General features: G+C 41.2%; 1 protein-coding gene and 2 long non-coding RNA genes across 10 annotated transcripts in view; 1 reads left to right on the forward strand and 2 right to left on the reverse strand.

The window, feature by feature from the left end:
* LOC144001106 (disintegrin and metalloproteinase domain-containing protein 11-like) overlaps nt 1-21,944 on the reverse strand; it is a 29,713-nt gene extending 7,769 nt beyond the window's left edge. For 3 of the 6 annotated variants that reach the window (XM_077495119.1, XM_077495132.1, XM_077495123.1), the window contains exons 1-19: nt 21,520-21,944; nt 19,655-19,851; nt 9,570-9,646; nt 9,405-9,471; nt 7,398-7,480; nt 7,227-7,290; nt 6,890-6,950; nt 6,520-6,668; nt 5,630-5,701; nt 5,238-5,404; nt 5,071-5,155; nt 4,285-4,375; nt 3,943-3,994; nt 3,306-3,405; nt 710-781; nt 525-617; nt 379-459; nt 186-236; nt 54-117 (exon numbers count right to left, since the gene is read on the reverse strand). In XM_077495119.1, the coding sequence (XP_077351245.1) occupies nt 54-117; nt 186-236; nt 379-459; nt 525-617; nt 710-781; nt 3,306-3,405; nt 3,943-3,994; nt 4,285-4,375; nt 5,071-5,155; nt 5,238-5,404; nt 5,630-5,701; nt 6,520-6,668; nt 6,890-6,950; nt 7,227-7,290; nt 7,398-7,480; nt 9,405-9,471; nt 9,570-9,646; nt 19,655-19,851; nt 21,520-21,580 (1,687 nt within the window). In that variant the 5' untranslated portion in view covers nt 21,581-21,944. Of the gene's footprint in view, nt 1-53; nt 118-185; nt 237-378; nt 460-524; nt 618-709; nt 782-3,305; nt 3,406-3,942; nt 3,995-4,284; nt 4,376-5,070; nt 5,156-5,237; nt 5,405-5,629; nt 5,702-6,519; nt 6,669-6,889; nt 6,951-7,226; nt 7,291-7,397; nt 7,481-7,619; nt 8,311-9,404; nt 9,472-9,569; nt 9,647-9,758; nt 10,277-10,305; nt 10,451-19,654; nt 19,852-21,519 lie in introns of those variants that run through there. The other 3 variants (XM_077495151.1, XM_077495141.1, XM_077495161.1) reach the window with 3 other exon arrangements.
* Nucleotides 9,783-11,684, forward strand: LOC144001128 (uncharacterized). Of its 3 annotated transcripts, XR_013278391.1 has the most exons (4): nt 9,783-9,875; nt 10,713-10,878; nt 11,248-11,334; nt 11,416-11,684. It is a non-coding gene; the product is annotated as an uncharacterized LOC144001128 (long non-coding RNA). The 3 variants fall into 3 exon arrangements; XR_013278390.1 differs by lacking the exon at nt 9,783-9,875 and having other exon boundaries at nt 10,492-10,878; XR_013278389.1 differs by lacking the exons at nt 9,783-9,875; nt 10,713-10,878 and having other exon boundaries at nt 10,885-11,334.
* On the reverse strand, nt 12,120-13,725 carry LOC144001136 (uncharacterized). Its single transcript, XR_013278393.1, has 3 exons — nt 13,187-13,725; nt 12,517-12,744; nt 12,120-12,244 (listed from the first exon to the last, which is right to left on the reverse strand). It is a non-coding gene; the product is annotated as an uncharacterized LOC144001136 (long non-coding RNA).
* Nucleotides 21,945-22,420: the final 476 nt, after the last annotated feature.

The raw sequence follows: 22,420 nt of genomic DNA on the forward strand, positions 1-22,420 counted from the left end.
CAGTGGAATGAAGTAAGTTAGTCACACTCACGCACACGCTGTTAAATACTTACTGAACCCCCAGAGCCCCCTACACTGTCCGTCTCGAGTGCGACATCGCCCGCTATAACAACGACCCTGAATGGACAAAAAGTGGTCAGAATATAGAAAAACAAGTGGAGTTGATGTGGATTTGAAACACTTACTTGATTAGCTTCACACGTGTAGCCATCCAGCTTGTGGACGTTGTGAGGACACTGCGGGAGGAACGCAAAACCACTGTTGCTTTAGAAAATGGACTACACACATGTTGATGATCAGGCCAAGTTTGAAGATTCCCTCCACCCAATTCCAAAGAAAGTCAGTGAAGGCAATAATCAATAAACCATATGGAACTACCTGGCTGGAGTCTCCAGTACAGGTCTCCGGGATGTCACAGTCGTTGACGGCCTCTCGGCATACCACCCCTCTCAGCTCGTACTGAAACGACAAAACAGCCAAACGATTGTTTGTTGACTCTTCCAATAAATGTGTGTCGTACGCACCTTACAGCTACTGCAGCACAGTCCATTGCTGCACATGGCGTCGTGGGTGAGTGTGCATTTTTTACAGCAGGCTCCTCCACTGCGGGCGCACTCCTACAACCACACACACACACAAAATGTAGCTTGATTGTCTTCCTGCAAAAATATGACATCGAATAGTGTCGCACACGGAGATTGATACTCACCACCTGAGATCCACAGTCACACTCTTCACCAGGTTCCACAAAGCCATTGCCACATTCTGGAGGGTCCAACAGCTGAGGGACATGCAAATAAGCATATACAAATAAAGCTCATTCAGATTAGTTAAGTTATATTAGGAGTTTGCAAATAGCTCACTGATCTATTCAGAGAAGATGAATTGATAAAGACATATGGACATTCAATAAACAGCAGAAAACAAGAAAAATAACACTCTATAATATTACACTTTATTAAAAAGCATAGAATAATATAATTATTGAATAGAAGTTTTTAAAAAAATCAAACAGTTTTTAAGTTATGATTATTTCATGGCAACTCCTTCTGGTGTGCACGACTTATAATTCATGCATTTGTTACGTCTCGCCTCAACTACTGTAATGTATTACTCTCTGGTCTTCCCATGACAAGTCTTAAAAGTCTGCAGTTAGTACAAAATGCTGTAGTTAGAGTTTTGACACGGACGAGAAAGAGCTCTGATGGCGTCTTCTTGCTTCAACTTCCTAAATGGACTTTTGCACTATTCTAGTGAATATTGTTTCGTATCACAAACTATGTAAATTGTTGCCCATTTGGCATCCATTACAGCCTGGTCATCCTGGAAGGGCGAGTTCCACATTTGCGGTCCTTCTCAATGTTCCTTATTTTTCCTTTTTTTTTAGTTTTTCTTTGCCATCTTGTGGTTCAATCAGGGGATGTCGTTAATTTTTGTCAACTGTAGGAATGTGAAGCCCTTCGAGACTCTTTTGTGATTAAGGCCTAGATTATACACTTGACTTGACTACTTGGCCACTGAGAATCAGTAGAATACAGTCATGAAGGCACAAACGAAGAAGACTGCCACAACTACTGTCAGTAAGCTGCTGAAATTCAGTTGTACCTCACCTTATGAATTTAATTGGTTCCGTGACCTTGTTTGTAATGTTCTTAAATTGATGTAACTTTTCCCATTGAAATGAATGGAAATTCAATTATAACCCCCAAATTGCATTTTATAATATATATATAGATATATATTTTTCTAATTTTAATTGGTGCATGGTTCAAAATAAACACAATACAACATAAAAATAAGTGAAAATATACTTCATCACTATGAACACTAAACAAGTGCTTATTGTGCTTTTACTTTACGTGAGGGGAGAAGAACAACAGCTCCTCAAATGAAAAAGTGTCTTCTTCCAAAATAGCACAATGATCTTATTCACGTTTTTCTTTTGTCTGTCTAGTTTATTTTTTTTCCACTACAAAAAACAAAACAAAACAAAAAAAAGATCCAGGGAAATTTATATTTCTTGACACTTTAATGACATTAAAGCAGCCTCGAGGAGCCAATTGCGTATTGGTTAATTTGTAGTGTGTTCTATATTTTGTATATTGTCACTAGATTCTTATTTACACATTACATTTTTTTCCCCCATTTCTTAACCGCTTGCTCCTCACAAGAGTCGCGGGGGTGCTGGAGCCTATCCCAGCTGGCTTCGTGCAGTAGGCGCCTGAACCCTGAACTGGTTGCCAGCCAATCGCAGGGATTTACACATTACATGCTTGATAATTTAGTTAAAATTAATGGTGACTATTGGTTCATGCATATATTAGAATTTATTTGTTTAAAAGTAAAAAGAGACAAATTGCTTAGATATTTATTGGAACTATTTTCTGGATAGTCACGTGACATGACTAGTGAATGTGTATGGATAAAACGGCAACGAACTAGACGTTGGACACGTCAAGCCAGCCAAGACCTTTTTTGAACGTGCTTGTCCTACTATTATTATTTTTTATTTGTCTTTTATGAAATAGTAAATATCAAGACGTGGTCCTGTTGTTTGCGTTCAAGACTAATCGTTAATCTGGCTTCAAGGGTGTTTGTTTTTGTGGAATAACACCTACACAGCCTCTGTTGTTTTGGGGTGTCTACAGCCTTTAATTAGTCTTAATTAGACCTCAATCATGACTAATTAAGAGTTAAAAAAAAATAGCACAACTATGGCAATGAATTATGCACAGAGCCAATGATGGTTAGCACGAGATGTACAGTATAATACGTCCACTCACCCATGCTGAGACGGTTCGCATAATTGAACATGTAAGAAAGTCGAGGCATATTTCCTACCAACATTTTGTTCATAACTTGAAAAGTTTGTAAAAAGTGTTGATCGTAACATGAGGTTCCACTGAATTGGTTGTTTTTCGCAGAGAATCAAGAAAATATGTCAATAAATACTGTTTACATGTGTACAAATGATGCACAGTTTATGTTCAAATATCCATTGCTAAAGCCTTTACCATCATCACGGAGATGCGTTTTGCTTTATGCCGTTTTGCAATGTGTGCTACCATTAAGCTAGCAGAAGGCAAAGTGAGGTGGTTATTTAAAATACACAACAGTAGATGGATGGATGGATGGATGGATAGATAGATAGATAGATAGATAGATAGATAGATAGATAGATAGATAGATAGATAGATAGATAGATAGATAGATAGATAGATAGATAGATAGATAGATAGATAGATAGATAGATAGATAGAGAAGATTAGATGAGCAGACAGACAGACATTCATCGGTCCTCTCACCTTGTTGGGCTTATTGAAGAGGCAGCTGCCACCTCCCTGCAGCAGGAACTGAATGTACTCATCCACGCTGCAGCGAGAGAACTTTCTGGGCAGATAGTATCTGCGTTAGAAAGCACACCAAAAAAAAAAAAAAAAATGCAAACATCAACAGCATTGTTAAATGAAAACAGTGCAAAGATAAGACGGTGCCAATGTGGTGGGTGTTAATGGCGTTATGTTACAATGTGACAGAAATGGAACCATCTGTAGTACTAATGTTACTCAAATTCATCAAACTGTGTATTGTGCCATCTGCTGCAATGCACCAAACTCCTCTTTAGATTCACAAAGTGACTTTTTTCCTGCTCTGTACAACCTGCTTGTACACTAATGTCTCTTTTGCTCATACATGTAAAGGTGACAACAGGTGGCGCTGTAATCAATACGAGCATTAATGTCTGCAATGAGAAGTATGAAGAGAGATGTTTCAGAAACATCTAGATGGAAAACAGAATACTCAGCCATATTATTCTTTATACAGTGCATAGAATGATTAACATTATTGCTGTTTACTGTATGTCTGTAGTAGGTGGCAAGGCAAAACGCACTAGAAGAAGCAAGAAATGTGTCAAACACGGTTTAATTCTTTCCATCCTACCCAGTGTCCTCCATAATGCAGCCCAGCCAGGTGTCAGGACACCTGCAGTCTCCTGGGGAACAAAAAAAGCAAGAGGAGTTCAGGATTATGTGATGAAAACACATACAGGAAGACGAGGAGTTAAGACTCTCTCAGCTCCAGTGGTGTCACTGAATAACGACACAAATGACCCTTCAACATTCATCAACAAACTCATTGTTCAGCGGCAGCAATGTTCCAAATGCAGGTGATAAAGCAACACAAGTCGAATTACAAAAGTGCTGGTGCAAGGATGTTCCTTCAAAAAAAAAAAAAAGAGACTCCTGCATTTTACTGTCTCAGCACCTATACATCACATCCTACCTGCAGAGTTACGTGCGTTGTTCCACTTCATCCCAATGTTCTGGCCCAAGCTCTGGCACAAAGTGATGGCCATGGCGCCGACATTCCCAAACTGAAACAACAAAAAGTCAATCAATCAGTGTCAATCAAAACTGAGCCAAATTGGACCTTAAAGGGGAAGTCAACCCCGCAAAACATTCTTCACCGTAATATGTTTTATGCAGTCCCACTAGTCTAAATATATTATTCTGGTATTCTGGTTAATATTGTGTCTCATATTCCACAAATATAATACAGGGTGTTCCAAAATGTTTTGACCCCATTTTGTAGGCCAATAATTTTGACAATTTTCGTTGGAATTTTCACAGCTTGTGTAGAAACGTTGCAAGTTTTTGTATGTAACGTTTAGCATTTCTATCTTTTCAGGTTAAGAAATGCTCACTTCAAAAAAAAAATGTTCACTTCAAAAGAAAAGGCATTTTGCGTGTTAGAGTATGCTCGGACTAAGTCACCGAAGACAGTCCTTCTTCACAAATTTTCTTTTCATTGTAAATTTAACCAATAAAACTTATGACCTTCAACTTAAGGTGTATTTAGCTTCATTAAGATCCATCAAGTAGTTTCCGAGATATGTGCATTTAGAATGGGGTCAACCATTTTGGAACACCCTGTATTAATCAGAATGTCGTGTTTAGACTAGTGAGGTTACATATAACATATTATTGTTAATCATGTTTGAAAAAATGATCACAGTTGACTTCCCCTTTAAAAGTGTTAGATATACTGTATATAAATAGGTCCCCTCACCTCATTGATGCCCCCTCCCCTCGTCGGCGAGCACACCCCTCCCGTGTATGCCGTCCCGCTACGGCCGCTCTGAAACGTGCGTCCTCTGCAGAGGCGTGCAGGACAAACACGTTAAAAGCATGACGACGGCACCTTTAACAAGCTAACTAGCAAGTTAATCTACTCACGAGAAAAGTTGGACAACGTCACTCTGCTCACGGATGTTGTCCCGCCTGTACTTCATAAAATTCTGCAGCGTGGTCAGAGGGTCCTCCACCACTGGCACCATGTTCTTTGAGGTCCACGTCTCCATGGCGACCAGGACGATCCTCGTGTTCAGCTGCTCCTTGTAGATCTGCAATACCCCAACACCCCCCACAAAAAAACAACTTTTGGTTATGAACACCCACCTTTTGTTTGACTAAACGTTATTGATCAATAGGTGGATGCTAATCTTCTAACTGGGCCTGCCAAATTACAAAATTGCTGCACAGTTCATTTTGTGTGTGTTTTTTGCATGAATTAGTGCGTTTGTGTGTTTATGCTGTATGCAAGGATGCTAATCCCAGCAACAACGTACCGCGTCCGCCATGTTGACCACCGCTTTGGCAAAGTTTTTCGTTTGGCTGCCGGAGCGTCGCAGCTGTACAATCTGTGAGGAGACAAATCATGCACAGATTGATGGAATGCCACTCACACACACGGCATGAGTGTATAAAAGAGGTATCTGACACCTTTTTTGTTGCCACGCTCCTGTTTGGAAGGCATGAACTGGTTATTTATATACAACCTATCCATTTTCTACAGCACTTGTCCTTAGAAGTGGCAGCCTAATCCATCTTACTTTGAGCAAGAGGCAGGTTACACCCTGGACTGGTTGCCAGTCAATCACATGGCACATACTGCAGGTTTTAATGGTATGTGATTACCATATTTTCCGCACTATAAGGCGCACCGCATTATAAGGCGCACCTTCAATGAATGACATATTCTGAAACTTTTTCCATATATAAGGCGCTACAGTAGAGGCTGGGGTTACGTTATGCATCCATTAGATGGTGCTGCGCTAAAGGGAATGTCAACAAAACAGTCAGATAGGTCAGTCAAACTTTATTCATAGATTACAAACCAGCTTTCTGACAACTCCATTCACTCCCAAAATGAATAAACAGCTGTTTTATTATTTTCTCTGGGTAAAGTATTAGTATTAGCTAGCGATCCAAGATGGCGGGATCTTCTGCGCATCGCGTCACCGATCGTGCAGGGTCACCGATAGCGTCTTGACAGCGAGACCTGTTGCGGCTCAATATTGATCCATATATAAGGCACACTGGATTATAAGGCGCATGGTCAGCTTTTAGGTGCGACTTATAATGCGGAAAATACGGTATTGATTATATCATTAAAATCAACCCTTCCCTGTCAGAAAACCCATGAAACAGGACACATCCACAGGCTACAAATGCTCACCATATCATTGTCGTTGACCACCATCAACTCGATATATTTGGTCTCGGTCTGCACGGAAGGTCTGCGAGCAAACCTCTTGGACCGCCTCGGCGCCCCCTTTTGGTCTTCGCCACCGCCTCTGTCATCCCACACGTTGTCCTCTGTGCAGTCTTGGCACCCACGTGAACATACACAAACATTGCAGTTCATTATCAAAGTCATTAGGAAAGTAATTATCACCTTATCTGCATTAATCGCAAACATTCTGGATAACAGTCCAAAGAGTTTTTTATGTGCAGCAAGGAAGCGCAAAAGGAGAAGTTACATTCTACACCAACACAAGGTTGTTTTGGATGTTGTCAAATCAAGCGCACTAAATGATCTTGCCAACCTGTGCAACGGGGGGTGAGCCTGAAATCTGGCATCCTTTGGATCAGGTGGGCGCCATTTTCCTACAACGCAATGCAACCAGGTTACATTAGAACCCTCACCATCAAAATATAAATGCATATACTGTACATGGGCGGGCCAAACATAAGGTATACCCTTTTTATAACATTTTTAAGACACCATGAAAAATTATTTGCAATGACAGATAGGACGGAAGGAAGGCAGAAGACTATTTTAAGCAAAGGAATGATGCAAATTAAAAAGGGTCTGATGGAAGGAAGGAAGGAAGGAAGGAAGGCCCACCTTGTATATACCATTGACTTAAATATGCTATTTACCTCATTGCTGTTATTGTGAACAGGCTCAATCCAGTAAGAGAAGAGGCCGTCTGAGAACATCCCACTTTGAATAAAAAAAAGCCCCCACACAAGATGAATATGTTATAAAGTGCATCAAAGGTCAAAGTGGGGCTGGTGTGGTGAGTGAGGGGTGTGTGGCGGGGTGCTTACCACAGGCCATGGCAGGTGGAGAGGGCCGCCCAGGACTCCGGCTCACTTCGTAACCTTCCCTGGTAGTAGCAGTGCTCGCCTCCCTGCAGACACACAAACATGAAGGTTTCACATAACTTGCAACACACACACTCTGCTACTTCACAGCTTGTCGTGAAAGGTCAGTGATGAGGTAAAAAAGAAAAAAAGAAATCCCCCACAGTGGAAGCGTTTGTGACCTACATGTGTCCCGTACTCGTCTCCGAATGACAAGTGAGGTAGAAGTCGAGTCTTCCTGGAAGGAGCTCTTCAATAAATCAACACAGGAAGTCATTTGGTAGCACCAGCACATCACTATATTTGTCTTTCATGTGTTCAAAAAGTGTAAACCGAGAGTAACACCAAAATAATTGAAATTATTTTAGGTTGATTGGAAAATAATGAAATCAAAATAAACAATAGAATAAAAGGCAATACAAAGGTGGAAAAAAAGACAATCTAATCTAACCTAATCATTAATGGATTTAGCCACAGCTGAAATAAAAAAAAGCAATAGAGAAGAGTTGAAAAAGTTTTAGAGAAATGTTTGGACATGGAAGTAAACCATGTGACATACAAGATATTTTATTCCATAATTGCACAAACGCTTTCAATTTAAGATTGGAGTTTGTTGAAGCAATTAATCTGCGATGAACGAGGCTGTCGCCGCCGTCGTGCTCCTCAAACGGAGGTGTGCTATTTCAAAAGAAAAGCCCAATTCGGTGACGCACGTCCCCAAACGCATCACGCCTCCTCCCACGTCCCGCGGCGTCACGTGATGCCTCTGTCAAGCGGCGCCACAATCTGGCCTCCACACGGGACTCCATCTACCCACCATCCTTCCTTGACTCCTTCGAGCCACTCGCAGCACACGGGAACGCTTTTTGACTCCCATTTTCCCTCTTCTCCCCCATCCACCCTCGTCTCGCCGCTGCCAAGAACTTAATGACGCTGCTGAGCTAACTGGTTGCCATGGAGACAGACTCGCCATTGGTCAGGATGACGCAGGCGGAGAGGTTGGGAGGCTCGTTGGGCAGCAAAGCAAAACATTAGCATGCCTTCTGGCTAGTTAGTAGATTGCATGTGAAATCCTCATCATTTTACTGTTGCTTCTTTGATTTCAAGCATAAGCTACGTACAGTATGAGTATGAATGTAACATCCAAAAATAGAAAATGGTTACGTGGCAGACTATTTCTGAAGCGCTTTCCAAAAATAGTACACATTGTGACAATTAAAACCATCAACAATGCATAAAAATATCCTACAAGAAAACGTGTGTAGCCGAAAATAGAATGTGCAGCCATTCCATTAGTGACATCTGCACAGATGTAAAATGACAATTATGGGTTGCAAGCATTGTAGAGCTATGGACTGACCAACCGTCCAATCAGAGTGCGCAGATTTCATCCCTGTACATTGTGGCTGACCAATTTAGTGATAACATCTACATTGTGATGCTTTTCTTTGGACAGAAAAAAATGTTTTTGTTGTACGCGGCAACCTTAAATCTCTAAATATGGTCAATTTCATATTTTTTCACTAATCGATTTGTTAACATTGGTAGCCCGTCAGCCATGACGGTAAGTTTTACAATCAAGTCAGCCTTTCATTTCTCTACTCATGGCTCTAAGACTTTTGAAATAGTTTGGGAAAATGATGTAATTACAGTTGTTAATTGTTTGTTCAGCCTTTTCTCCAGTGGTGGCCCATCAATAGGCCGCCGCCCTCCCGACCAGCTAAGTCACACTGAATTATCTCTTGCGTCTCAAATGATGACGTACAAAGTCAAAAATATTGCAGTTATGAAAAATCAACCAGTTTTTATCCATTTGCTTCATTTCAAATTGAAATCAGAGAGCCCACGTGCTCAGCATGCAAACATCATGTGACCAAAACCCAGCAAACCGGCAAGCTTGCTTCCTGGCTACTGTTGAGCAAGACAACAAACTGCCGACTGTGGCAGACATTTGATATTTCTGGTTCTTACCAGTGACTGCAAGGGTCGGCCATCTGGCGTAAAATGGCGCTCCACATAGTCCGAGGACAGCAGGTGACTGCAAGGAGAGGACACACGAGGCGCTAATGTGAAACATCTGCAGCAATGACAGCATTGACGTGTCCATACAAACAAGCTGAGCATGCAGTACTAAACTGGTTTAGCTCCAGGTCCAGCGTGAAGGTGCGTCTGAAGGCTTCCACCTGGAAACAGCTCTGCGCCAAGTGGACGGCCTGCCAAAAGAACATTTTTTAAAAGAGAAATCAATCAATGACGAGACAGTGTGCCGATGCGTCAAAGCACAACAAAAGATTTCTATTTAAGTGAGCCGCACTTGTGAAGCACCATGAATAATGTGGGAGAATCAATAGCGCTTTGAAAGCATCTCGCCACTTAAACTACTATGATGGATGATGACGGAACTTCTCAGGCTGGATGCCGGCCAGCGTGGTGAGCGTTGAGGTGAGGAGGCAGTGAGAGGGCTCAGCAGAGAGAAACGTACTGCAGAATCAACAGAGAGCACCAAGCGGAGCTTTGATGGATGCTGCAGTGACTCACTCGGCTTGGACAGTAAAATAGATCAAAGCCCACATACATAAAGTGCATCAAATTTAAGGAAACAACAATTATACTTTGTTTGCCTCCTAACATTTAGAGTTCAAACGCAAAAGCAGTTTTGTTTTTTTTGTTTTAACCCTGGGCAGTATCTTATTTTGAAATGACTTGGTCAGAACCATCAAAAAGCCGAAAACCGGTCACAATAATGCCTAAGGATTTGAATTGTGGTGTCTAGGTCAAAGCAAAAGAGTATTAATACAAAGGAAGCAGTTTAGAGGCTAATTTGGAATAAACTGTTTTTGTTTTTTGTTTTTTTAATTCTAACAAGCCTTACAAAGAGTTAATTGACGTCAGAGAGAAAACCAGACAACTAAAAAAAAAATTTTTTTTTTGCAAAAACAGTTTGTCACAGTGACGTCAGAAGGCATGTCCAATAGACGAGGGGCTGGCAATGGAGTTAGCCCAGAAGTTAAAATGTCAACTTGGTTCAATAGGTCGCTTGCACATCGTAATGCATCATGGGAGTTTTTCCTTCGGGCGCCATATTGGGTGTCCGCCGGTTCACAAGGTACACTCGCGAGTTACACGGTAGAGCTTATCAACCTGATGTAATTTTCGCAGTATTTTCACGATTTACCGGAAGATCAAAAACAACGATACAGGCAGAAGGTGTCTCTGTGTGGCGGGATTGATCCTAATTACGTCCTGACCAAGGGTGATTTTTTTTTTTGACGGAGAAAGCTTGCTGGCCAAATGTGACATCTCTGGACATCTTTCCCTACCTCGTGTTGACAACATGCTCCATAACACGCCAACAAATCCCTGGAGGCTTACAATTATTTTGTAAGCGGGTGGATACAGAGTGTAAACTTTAACATCGCATCAGAAGAAATGGTTGCTGTTGCACGTAAGTAAACCACATGGTGTTGGTAATTCTGCACACAAAAATGTTGATTTGTTCTCAGGCTTCCTGTTATCATTGTGTTTACATGCACAGCTGGGTTTACCTGATGTGGTTTTTCTAATCATTTTATAACAGGCAAATATGGCAGAGCGTATAAGAATAAAAAGTAACTATGCACAGCCTCCCCGTGGCTTAATTAAATTTAATGCTACCCTTTCACTAGTTACATGTTACTTAATCAACTTATTCTAAATGGTTAAGGTTAACCACTCTCAGAGGACGTATTTTTAGTTTCAGTTTCCAGTACAATAAAACGTGTTCATGGTAACTACTGAGCATACTGACAGCTTTTCTTATGATCTCACGGTTAAGGAGGCTGTCACAACACCCAATTTCTGTCTGGTGCCGGATGGCAACAATTCCCATCACTTGTCACGACAACACCAATAGTATTACCAGGTATGTATGGCTTTACTTTTTGTAGTTTCTTATTTAATTCTATGTTTCATATTTTCATTACAATGTTTGTAATATTTCCAGATTCAGGCACAGATGAGTTTAACTGGACGGACTTCTGCGACTTTGTGGTGTGGACAAAGTGTGATTGAGCGAGTCCACCCAGATCGCTCGTTTTGGCCAGTTGGAAAAGCCAGAGTTTTTTTTCCCCAAAATCCCCTCCTTACCTGAACTGCTCGGGAGAGCATTTACTAGATCAGCAGTGGACTTCCAGTGTTCCTGCTCAGCCGCTGTCACCTACCACTTGCTCATGTACTTCAAAGATGCGGAATAAAGTAGTTTTTTGTGCTGCAGCAGATTGTAAAATCAAATGATATCACTTGAAGTGTGCCAATCTAGACTGCCAAAAGGACAGTGGTTTTGTGACAAGTGTGAAACAAGGATTATTGGGAAAACTGTAACACAGTACTGGTACTTGTCTTACATTAAACAAATTTAAAAGAGAGCAACTTTTTCCTCTGTACATAGCATAATGAAAGTCATTGCGTACCCCATCAACATTACATCATACCGTCATGGTAGGCACCTGTGCTAAAATAAACTACATTAATTAACGGTTCAATTTTATCCCTGAAATTACTACATCTAATCATTATTCACTTCATTTTTTGTGCTTTTAGAAATAATAGAGATTTATGCCATTACTTTAAGAGGGACCATATTGCACATTGAGTCAAATCCTGTCATTTGTATTATGTATAGCTTTGTAAACAAACCCAACAATAGAATTTGTATAAACGCTGCCTTTATTAGCGCCAAACAAACAGTCGCATGTTGTCCTCCTCCAATGCTTTGATGCTCGCCTTCGTTTCCATCATGTCATTGGCAATCAAGTCGGTGTGGCATGAGATCCCTAAAGAAAAAAATAAAGAAAAAATCACAAAAAAATACGGTACCAGTAATAGGTTTAATATAGTAAAGTAGTATAGTTTTTTTTGTCAGTGTAAAAGAAATGTACACATTTTGTTGCATTTTTTAATGTATGAACATTGCTACAGGCAAATACTTATTTCTATAAACACGTCCAAATGTCTCTAAAATATAAGGTGCGTGTACACACACAAACAAACACATACATTCACTCATGCATACAATATATCATGTAATGAATTCTGAGTGGCATACCAGAGTCAATGATGTCAGCAGTACTTGAGGGTACAGGTTACTGGAGCCATCTGGCTGCATAACTGCAACAATCTCTGCCACTTCGAGTCGTCTTTTCTTTGCTTGTCTCTCCTGTGCACGTTCATATCTTGGCACCGACTGGGCTGAGACATAGATGTAACTTGGGACCCAACTTTAATGTTGGAGCCCAGTCGGGATGATTGGACAGAAAAAGGGGCGCAGGGCGACCTGTTAAAATAAACAAATATATAAACAAATAAAATATGGAAAGACTGGTTATTTTACCGCAGTAGGGTGGCCGTGAATAAGTTCTTTAGCATGATGTGTAGGCTACCGGGGGTCTGTTTTCTTGCATCACCCCCGGGGGTCTGTTTTCTTGCATCAGCCCCTTCTGTCTCTTTTTTTTTTCCAAGTTTACATTTTGCCACCAAAAAACATGTTATCGGCATTAAAAGCCCAAGACTAATATATCCAATTTCAGCAGTAAACACTTTGCACTGGCACTACTTGGGTGAAAATGTTCGATGTTAGCTTTCGGCTAACGTCCGCTAGCCAGCTTGTACTACCGAACTTGCTTGCTCATGAATCCAAAACATAAGCAACTTGCCCATATATGGGCGGTCGAAACGTTATTAATCCTCATGCATTAAATAAAGGTAAACAAGCTTACCGCTCAAAAAGTGATCGCTGCACACACGAGCCCAAAGTAACGACTTCCCTCCGGAGTCCGCACTCCTCTGTCTCCAGGCCCTGGTTCCTAATTATTTTCGGAATTCGGAAGAAAGACCGACCATTTTCCCCCTGGGCTTTGTTCGAACAGCCAACGATGCAGCAACAATGTACCATTTTAAACGCAGACAACAAACGTGATAGATACGTGTTAGACCGAATCGCTACGTAAATGGAGGCCACCCAGCATGGCGACTACGACAAATCCGAGGCGGAAGTGACGACATGTGCAAGCGACCTATATACAAACACAGTGTGGAACAGCTTAAACGTTGGTTGACATGCAGAGACCTCAAAGTTGGCGAAAAGAAAGCAGTTTTAGTAGGAAGGTAATCTGGTGCTAGCTAGCTCATCTCATTTTGCTAATTGTCTGGGATGTCCTCTTCTTCCAAAATGACCTTATGCTGGTGTCGCTACCCTGTTTGTTTGGAATTCTGGACCTTGTGCATATTAATGAGAATAACGTGACCTCTTTTGAGATTAACCCACTGTCGTTCGCTTAACCAATGAGGTTGAGCTTCAGCCCACCCCCAAATCCTCCAGCTCCCGCCCCCTTCTATACACGTACAAATCACGGACCTCTACGAGTACGAATCGTTTTGCACCATCTGTAGCGAGAAATTTGGTGCAAAGGTCACGTGACTGGACAGCAGCAGAAAAAACACTTGTGACTCCTAGTGGCGACTTCTTTGACTACATACAAGTTGTCATTTCTACAGGTACAAATCATGACGTTTACATAAATAATAAATAATAAATAATTTACACTTCTTTTTACAGGTACAAATTTTGTTTTTGTTTTTTTTAAAAGGTACAATTTTTTTTACGCACATTTTTTTTATGTACAGATTTTTTTTTTTACGTACAATTTTTTTACCTACACGTTTTGTTTTTTTTACAGGTATATATATATATATATATATATATATATATATATATATATATATATATATATCCATCCATCCATTTTCTTGACCGCTTATTCCTCACAAGGGTCGCGGGGGGTGCTGGCGCCTATCTCAGCTGACTCTGGGCAGTAGGTGGGGGACACCCTGACTGGTTGCCAGCCAATCGCAGGGCACACAGAGACGAACAACCATCCACACTCACACGCACACCTAGGGACAATTTGGAGCGCCCAATTAACCTGCCATGCATGTCTTTGGAATGTGGGAGGAGACCGGAGTACCCGGAGAAGACCCACGCGGGCACGGGGAGAACATGCACGTCGCCTCCCAGTTCTGAGGACTCCGGTTCGAGTCCAGGCTCCGGCCTTCCTGGGTGGAGTTTGCATGTTCTCCCCGTGCCCGCGTGGGTCTTCTCTGGATACTCCGGTCTCCTCCCACATTCCAAAGACATGCATGGCAGGTTAATTGGGCGCTCCGAATTGTCCCTAGGTGTGGTTGTGAGTGTGGATGGTTGTTGGTCTCTGTGTGCCCTGCGATTGGCTGGCAACCAGTCCAGGGTGTCCCCCGCCTACTGCCCAGAGCCAGCTGAGATAGGCGCCAGCACCCCCCGCGACCCTTGTGAGGAGTAAGCGGTCAAGAAAATGGATGGATGGATGGATATATATATATATATATATATATATATATATATATATATATATATATATAATTTTAAAAACCTGAATAACACCTGCAGTGCACTGCACCTTTTCTAACCCGAATATTTGGTCACATAAACATCTTACGTTTGCCACTCGCTAAGTGAGTCTTGTTGAAGATATTGATTTCTCCATGGCATTTTTGCGTTATTTTAAGTCTGTATGGTGAAAATACCACAGCATTTAACATTAATACAAATACAAAATATATGTGTATATGTCTGGACGTCTGCTGTGCAACCCACAAGCAAAGGTAAACAAACATGTCAACGCAGCACAGAACCACACTTTTGGAGCAACGAGGAAACTGACTACAGAGATTTTATTAGTGTGGTGAGTGACATGAAAATAATGTCTTTTATAAGTCCATAGAAAGTTAAAAGCAGAAAAGACGTCTATTAGCAAAATGCTTTTCTTCATGTGTCGCAGTATATACAGTATATACTGTATATAGGAATAACTTTGTTCACTCATGCATATAAACGGTTTATCCCAAATGTTTCAGAAACTGAAATTTTGACCTTAACCTGAACATTAAGTGCATGTAAATGGTACTTCATTTATGGAGCACTTTTCCACCTTACAAGACCCTCAATGTGCTTTACATTTGACTACTCATTCACCTCCTGATGACGCAGCATCAGGCACAACCGAGGTTCAGTTTCTTGCTCAAGGATAATTCGGCATGTCCACAATGGCATGGGATCATACCAACAACCTCCGAGTTGCAAGATGACCACTCTAACACTGAGCCATGCCACCCCTAGATGTGCTTCCTTCGTGCTATGTAAGTGCTTCCAAACATGGCTCTGGCTTCCACGCTCCAAAAAATTGCATGTTCGGTTTATTGAAGATTGCGTGAGTGTGAATACCGTACTTGTTTTGAATACTTATGTTTCCCGCTTCCAGTCCAAAGTCAGCTTGAATAGACATAAGATCACTCACAACCCTAATGGGGATAAGTAGTATAGAAAATGGATGGATGAAGTGGTTGTAAGGAAGTAAATAATGGAGTACATACAGTAGCCGACTACAATTCCCAATACACTCCACTCCAGTGTTATGTGACTGGAAAGGAAAATGTTTATCCCAAAGTGCTTGTTTTAATATTTTAGTAAACAAAATCGCATCAGGCCCAAAAACATGGGATACATATTTGTCCAAACTCCTACAACGCTTCCACTCCTGGACTGCATCATCTGGCATACAACGGCATCCTGTCACATGACAGGAAGTAGCTGACAGTCAAGCACTCCGACTATGCCCGTGGCTCACTGCTGGCACGGACCCTCTTCATAATTAATGGGGACATACTTCTACACACCACTGAATAAATGAAGCCAGTGGGAGCCCCGGCAAGCCCGCCCGGATGATGCGATGTGATGGCAAACGAATGGCCGGCATACACGGAAAACACGCTAAAACGAAGAGAAGAAGCCTGTATACAACCGTGTTCGCACACAAAGCAGGTCAGGCGGCGTGAGTGAAGGCGGTGAGGCGAGTAGCATCGACATTCCGGGGGATTCGCGCCGACTAAATGGGTCAAAAAGAAAAGGCACATGCTGCATAGACGCCACCTTGCATTGTAGCTGCAGAGGGATGTTCGACACAACAAGAGGGAGACTGACAGGCTGTCGTCTTGATGCCGTCACGCCCACACGTGTCAAGACAGACATGCCAGCAAAGCGCGCCTGAAAAATTATCATCCAAACTGCTACAGGAACCGGCCAGAAGACATCAGGCAACTGATTGTGAATCTTGAGATTGATGCTCCAACATCATGTACATTGTCTATTAGGAATTGTATCCCGACATAGGTGGGGATATTTGAGAAAATATGGGTGAAGTCATAGCTGAGATGGCAACAGGAGACAGGAGTTGGATTTATTGACACATGCAACGTTTTTGTGTCACATAAGATGCAAGAGGTTAAAATTTGCAGGTTGTGGACAGAAAAAGTAAGAAGTGGCATCTTTTAGTATCACAAAAAGCTGGCATTGGAACAGCTGTGTGTTGACTTTTTCTGTCCACTGTATATCCTCCCATATATACAGTACTACGTGTCCTCCAGTGTTTCGACTCACGTCACTCTTAAATAGATCTTACTTTACATACTGTATACTAGGGCTGGGTATTGCCGCCAACCTCACGATGCAATACGTATCACGATACAGGGGTCATGATACGATACGTATCGTGATACATGTGCATCCCAATACTAAATCTTCAAGGCGATACGTATCCCGATATTTTACATTAATTTACTTGCATTTTATAATAACAATCACATGTATACCTAAAGGATATGTTTATTATGCTGGATGACAAAAATGTTTTTTTGTTAGTAGCTCTTCTGGTTTACCACCAATTGGCATGCCTGGTCTAGCAAGGAGCAGTTTTCACAGTTACACCGGAAAAATTGAGCCGATATGAGCAAAAATATCAAAGTATTAAAATTACAGCTCTAAAATGTGCTTATTTGAAATATTTGGGGAAATATAAACAGCATTTTTTTCATGTAACACATTTTATTACATTTTTTTAAACAAAATATAGGAAAATTTGTACATTGAGACACGTGCCATGTTAAGTTTAGAAGTAAATAAATGTTGATGATATTCTTCCTCTGCTTTCATTTTTCTGAGCAAGACACAGTGTCCAATCACTGGTGAGCTATTTTTGCATTAATTGAAGGCAATTAACTTCAAAGATGCTGCTGGTTTTTATTTTTTAGGTACAATGCAAGCTGCAAAGGCAAACATTAACTGCCTATTTAAAGTTAACGAGCAATATCGATTCTGAAGCCTGCGTATCGAGACGTGTATTGTAATGAGGCATGCAACCATATATTGCCATATCGATTTTTTGAGCACACCCCTACTGTATACTGTAAAAAGCTGCACTAACTAAACTTTTTAGAATTGATGATCCTATTGATTATTCCATCAATTACTTTGGGAATCCCCCTCCAATGTAATACGTACCTACCTACAGCATGCATCCTGTGCTTCCACCTTAATCACACATATATACCAGCCTATGTCACAGGCAGCTTTGATTCCACCTGTTTCTATCGACTGTATGCTGTTTACATGTTTTCACCTCTGTCAGAGTGTCGTGTGGCTACGAATGCCTCAACTGTCACGCGTGTTGATCTGCTCAATGTGATTAACATGCACTCTGTCTCGTCTGTTTGTTAATTGTTTATTTCTGCTACCGCACGCAACACAGAAACTGAAAATACAAGAGTCCCTTCGAACAAATCAATATCAATAAGCATGAATTATTTTACATTTTTAATTTAACCCCACCAGAGAAGTGCACAACTTCAACGCATCATCAATCCAATCCCCAACTTTATACCCAAAACTGAAACACATCTGTATTTTATGTTGGTCCTCACGTTACATGTCTCAAGTCACGTCTAAACATGTCTCACTTAAGTGTGTGTCTCCACCAAAAAATCTATTCATGTCTTAATTATGCCTCAACTTACAAGTCCGCACCCCTGTCTCAATAACAGAATGCCTTCAAGGTATTACACTCAACAAAAATACAAACGCAACACTTTTGGGTTTTTTTCTCCCATTTTTTTATTAGATAAACTCAATGATATATAACTTAACACATACACACTATCACCATTTCATATTAACGAACCAGTCTAAATATGTGATCGTGAGCACTTCTACTTTGCCGAGATAATCCATCCCACCTCACAGGTGTGCCATATCAAGATGCCAGTCAGTATTGACTGGTCCTCTGAGTCCCCAAGACCCCCCAAAATAAAACAAAACTACACCTTTCAGAATGACCTTTTATTGTGGGCAGTCTAATGCTGCATTCGAGGATGGTCGAAAGTCGGACTTTTCCAAGTTCAAATCAGGAAGTGTGTATGGAAAAGCAAAATTTCACTTGCGAAGGGGGAAAAAAACAAAGTAACCCGACTTCACCGACGGACTACAAGTGACGTCACTCTACAATGGCGACCCCTTTGGAAACATAGACCGTGATGGTAAAACAAAATTTACTCGAGTATAAAACTAGATAGCTTTCTTCATTCATAAATATTCGACATAACTTTACGTAACACAATGTACGTGACAGTATGCCGTTATCTCCCTAAATAAAATCATACGGTGAACTACTGAGCTGTATGAGATGCTTATAAAATAAGATAAAAACAATAAATGAAGCAAAATTGCGAGAAGGTAAATTTGCTGGAGCTCAAAATGAGTTTTAAGAACCAAAACGAAAAACAATTTACCACTATCCGCCATTTTGGTTGTTTACTTTCGCCTCGAACGCTTTCAGGTCGGAACTGGGAAAAAACAACTCAGATATATCCGACTTCTGACCATCCTCGAATGCAGCATAAGGCACACCTTTGCACTAATCATGGTGTCTAATCAGCATCTTGATATGACACACCTGTGAGGAGGGCTGGATTATTAAGTGCTCACTATCACAGATTTAGACCGGTTTGTGAACAATATTTGAGAGAAATAGTGATCTTGTGTATGTGGAAAAAGTTTCAGAGCTTTGAGTTCATCTCATAACAATTGGGAGCAAAAACAGAAATATATATATGTTGAGTGTATAATGCTTGCGTTGTTATACATCATTATTTCCAAACCTTTTCCAACATTGCCTTGAAAAATATTCTTTTTGAAAAGGGAAGTAACTGAGATTATAGTGTTGTAAGAGTACTGGAACGGAAGTGGTTCATTTTGACCAAAGCAACATCCCCCAGTTATAAGTGGGAGAACAAACACATGATTTCCATCCCGGGTTCGAACTCACCGAAGTGTGCTGTGTGTTATTTTTCACTCTGGTGTCCAGGTGCTCATGAGCCATTTCCTGCTCCGACTCAGTCCTCCGCACCAGACGTTTGGGAAAGGTCACCTGCTGGGCCGCCGTGTCGCTGCCCTCCGTCCACTGCCCGGACCAGGACAACCAATCCCAGGTGTCTCCATCCTGGCCTGGGCTCCTGTTTACACCTGGAAAACAAACAGCACACATATTTAGGAGTCTACATGCATGTTTGTTACAATACAGTAGCTTATATGTTTTGGAAAGAAATCAAAGCCTATTTAGTGTTGAATGTGTTTTTGTCAAAAATGAAGACATATTTTTTTAGAATCTTCACAGTTTCATTAACAATGACTGGAGTGTTGTGTTGACTGAAAACAATTCAACGTCTTCAACAAGCCTTAAAAAAACAAAACAAAAAAACATGTTTTCATAAAATGTAATGTCTTCAAAGAACCTAACAGACATTGTTTACTAAACGGCAAGGTAGTGGGAGCCTATCATCACTTCGGTGGACTGATGAGAGTGAGTCAGTTACACAAAATTAAAACACATTTTTTCATTTTAATTTCCTGTGTAAATGTTAGTTATTATTTAATCTAAAACTAGAATCAATTTATTCTAAATTCACATGTTGCACTGAAAACTGTTTACTAGGTGTGCAACTAAAACTGGTTTGGTAAATTGGTTTTGATTTGAAAGATGTGAGTAGGGATGGGCGAGTACGTTATCCGATATCGGTATCGGGCCGATACGCATCCTTATTTCAAGGTATCACTACTTGCGAGTCGTGACAACTGCCGATATCAGTATTGGCTGCTGTCTTGTGGCCATTTCACAATCAGGAATATAAGACACATATATCTGACAGATAAAATCTGAATCTGAGATCATAAATAAATAAATACATTACAAAAAAATTGATTTTGTGTGTTCTATAGAAAAGATGTATTTTATAAACAAAACAAAAAGATGACAGAAAATTGCAATTAATTACATCCAATTTTAAGGAAAAATGTATTTTTTAAAACGATCTATTGTTTTTTTATTATTATTTTATTTTATTTTTTGTATCAAATATATGAGTAGGATCAGTATCAGTGACAAATCAAGAGTTGAGTACTCAACCTGATTAAAAAGTGGTATCAAACATGTCAGAGTATCGACTCGAACCTTAAAATTTATCAAGCTACGTATATCGAGTCATCTTTTTTGGCCATTATCATATTATCGCCTTTCCACCAGGTCAATTTGAGCCTTCAAAGAATCTGACATTCTGTACACAGTGTACAACACAGGTTTTCTTTCTTTTTTTAGACAATTTAAATCTTCAGTGGGCAGTGCTTTTGTAAATACTGGAGACAATTTAGTGCTCCATGGACCTAACATACGTGATTTGAACTGTGGGAGGAAGCTGGACCACCCGGCGAGAACCCACGCAAGATGAGTGCTCAAACATCGAACCTTTTTGGCAGCAAGGCAACTGTGCTAAGCATCCACCCACTATGCTCACAAGTGGTCCTGAATGTAGCTCAGGGTGTTGCTGAACCGCTTATAGTGGCGTCTCTGTCGAGCTAAATAGGGCTTCAAACACATTGCAGTGCTGTTGCACAAGTTGTGGCGGTGCATCCCGATTGGCTTAAAAGCAAGGAGTTGCTTGCACATGAGGGGGCTGCAGTGGAAATGTGTCTATGCAGCAAAAGCCGTCACATCCAGGCCACGTCGTGCAGACCACAATCACAATGTGTGGATGCTATCCTATACAGCAAGTGGGTGCAAAGAGGGAGGGAGGGTGCCACTGGAGCAGTGCGCACCCCCTCATCCGCCTGCCAATCATCGTGTCTCCTCGCTCTTACCTGACACCGCCAGCCGCTCGCCCACTGCAGCAAAGAGCAAGAAGCACAGCACCGCCAGCATGGTCGTCACACATTCCCGCCGGTCACCGCATGCAGGCCCCCAAAAACGTCAGCGAAGCGGACAGAAGAAGAAAAACAACGTGCAAAAAATTAAGCAAGGTTAGAAAAAATGTATGCGCTACGGTGCGCCTGGTGCCATCATCTCGCCTCCTCTTCCTCATACACGACCGTTTACAGAAAAATGTGACATAGAAGCATCGTCTTTCCTCTCTCTTTATGGCGGCTGGGATCGATAGGAAGGAAGAGGATGGACGGCGCTGACGATGAGTGAGGAAGAGGCGCCGAGCGAGAGGAGAACGCGCAGCACCGCGGAAGCAACGCTCCGCAGCGTGCGCGTGCGTGCGTGCGTACGCGTGCCTGCGGTATGCGGAAGAGGGGGCTGCGGCGTGCCGGGGCACGTGGGGAAGCCGAGGGATCCGCCCACTCTTGGGCTATTAATTACAGTGGTGCCTTGAGATACGACTTTCACTGTTCCCTGACCACGCTCTTCGTGTCTCAAAGCTTTTCCTATTGAAAGGAATCGTTTCTGTCTCCAATAAAAAAAAAAAAAAAAAAAAAAACACAAACGAAAAAAAAACTTTGCAGTGTTTTTTTTTTTTTTTTTTTTTTTAAGAAATATAAATTTGGCCCCATCTTGTGCCTGTAATTTGAAATACCACCACACCTGAGGAAAAACAACCAATCAGCATGACTTACCAGTTCTCATTTGTCAAAAAGCCTTGCACTGACCTGTTAACTTGTTACCACAGAAAGTAACTATAGAAAACTAAAGGAGTGTTACTTAAACACTCTTTGAAGGTTTTTATTTTTTTGTGGGCTTATAGCTGCAAATGTACAGCAT

This window comes from Festucalex cinctus, chromosome 1 (genome assembly GCF_051991245.1).
Source record: "Festucalex cinctus isolate MCC-2025b chromosome 1, RoL_Fcin_1.0, whole genome shotgun sequence".
Classification (NCBI taxonomy): domain Eukaryota; kingdom Metazoa; phylum Chordata; class Actinopteri; order Syngnathiformes; family Syngnathidae; genus Festucalex; species Festucalex cinctus.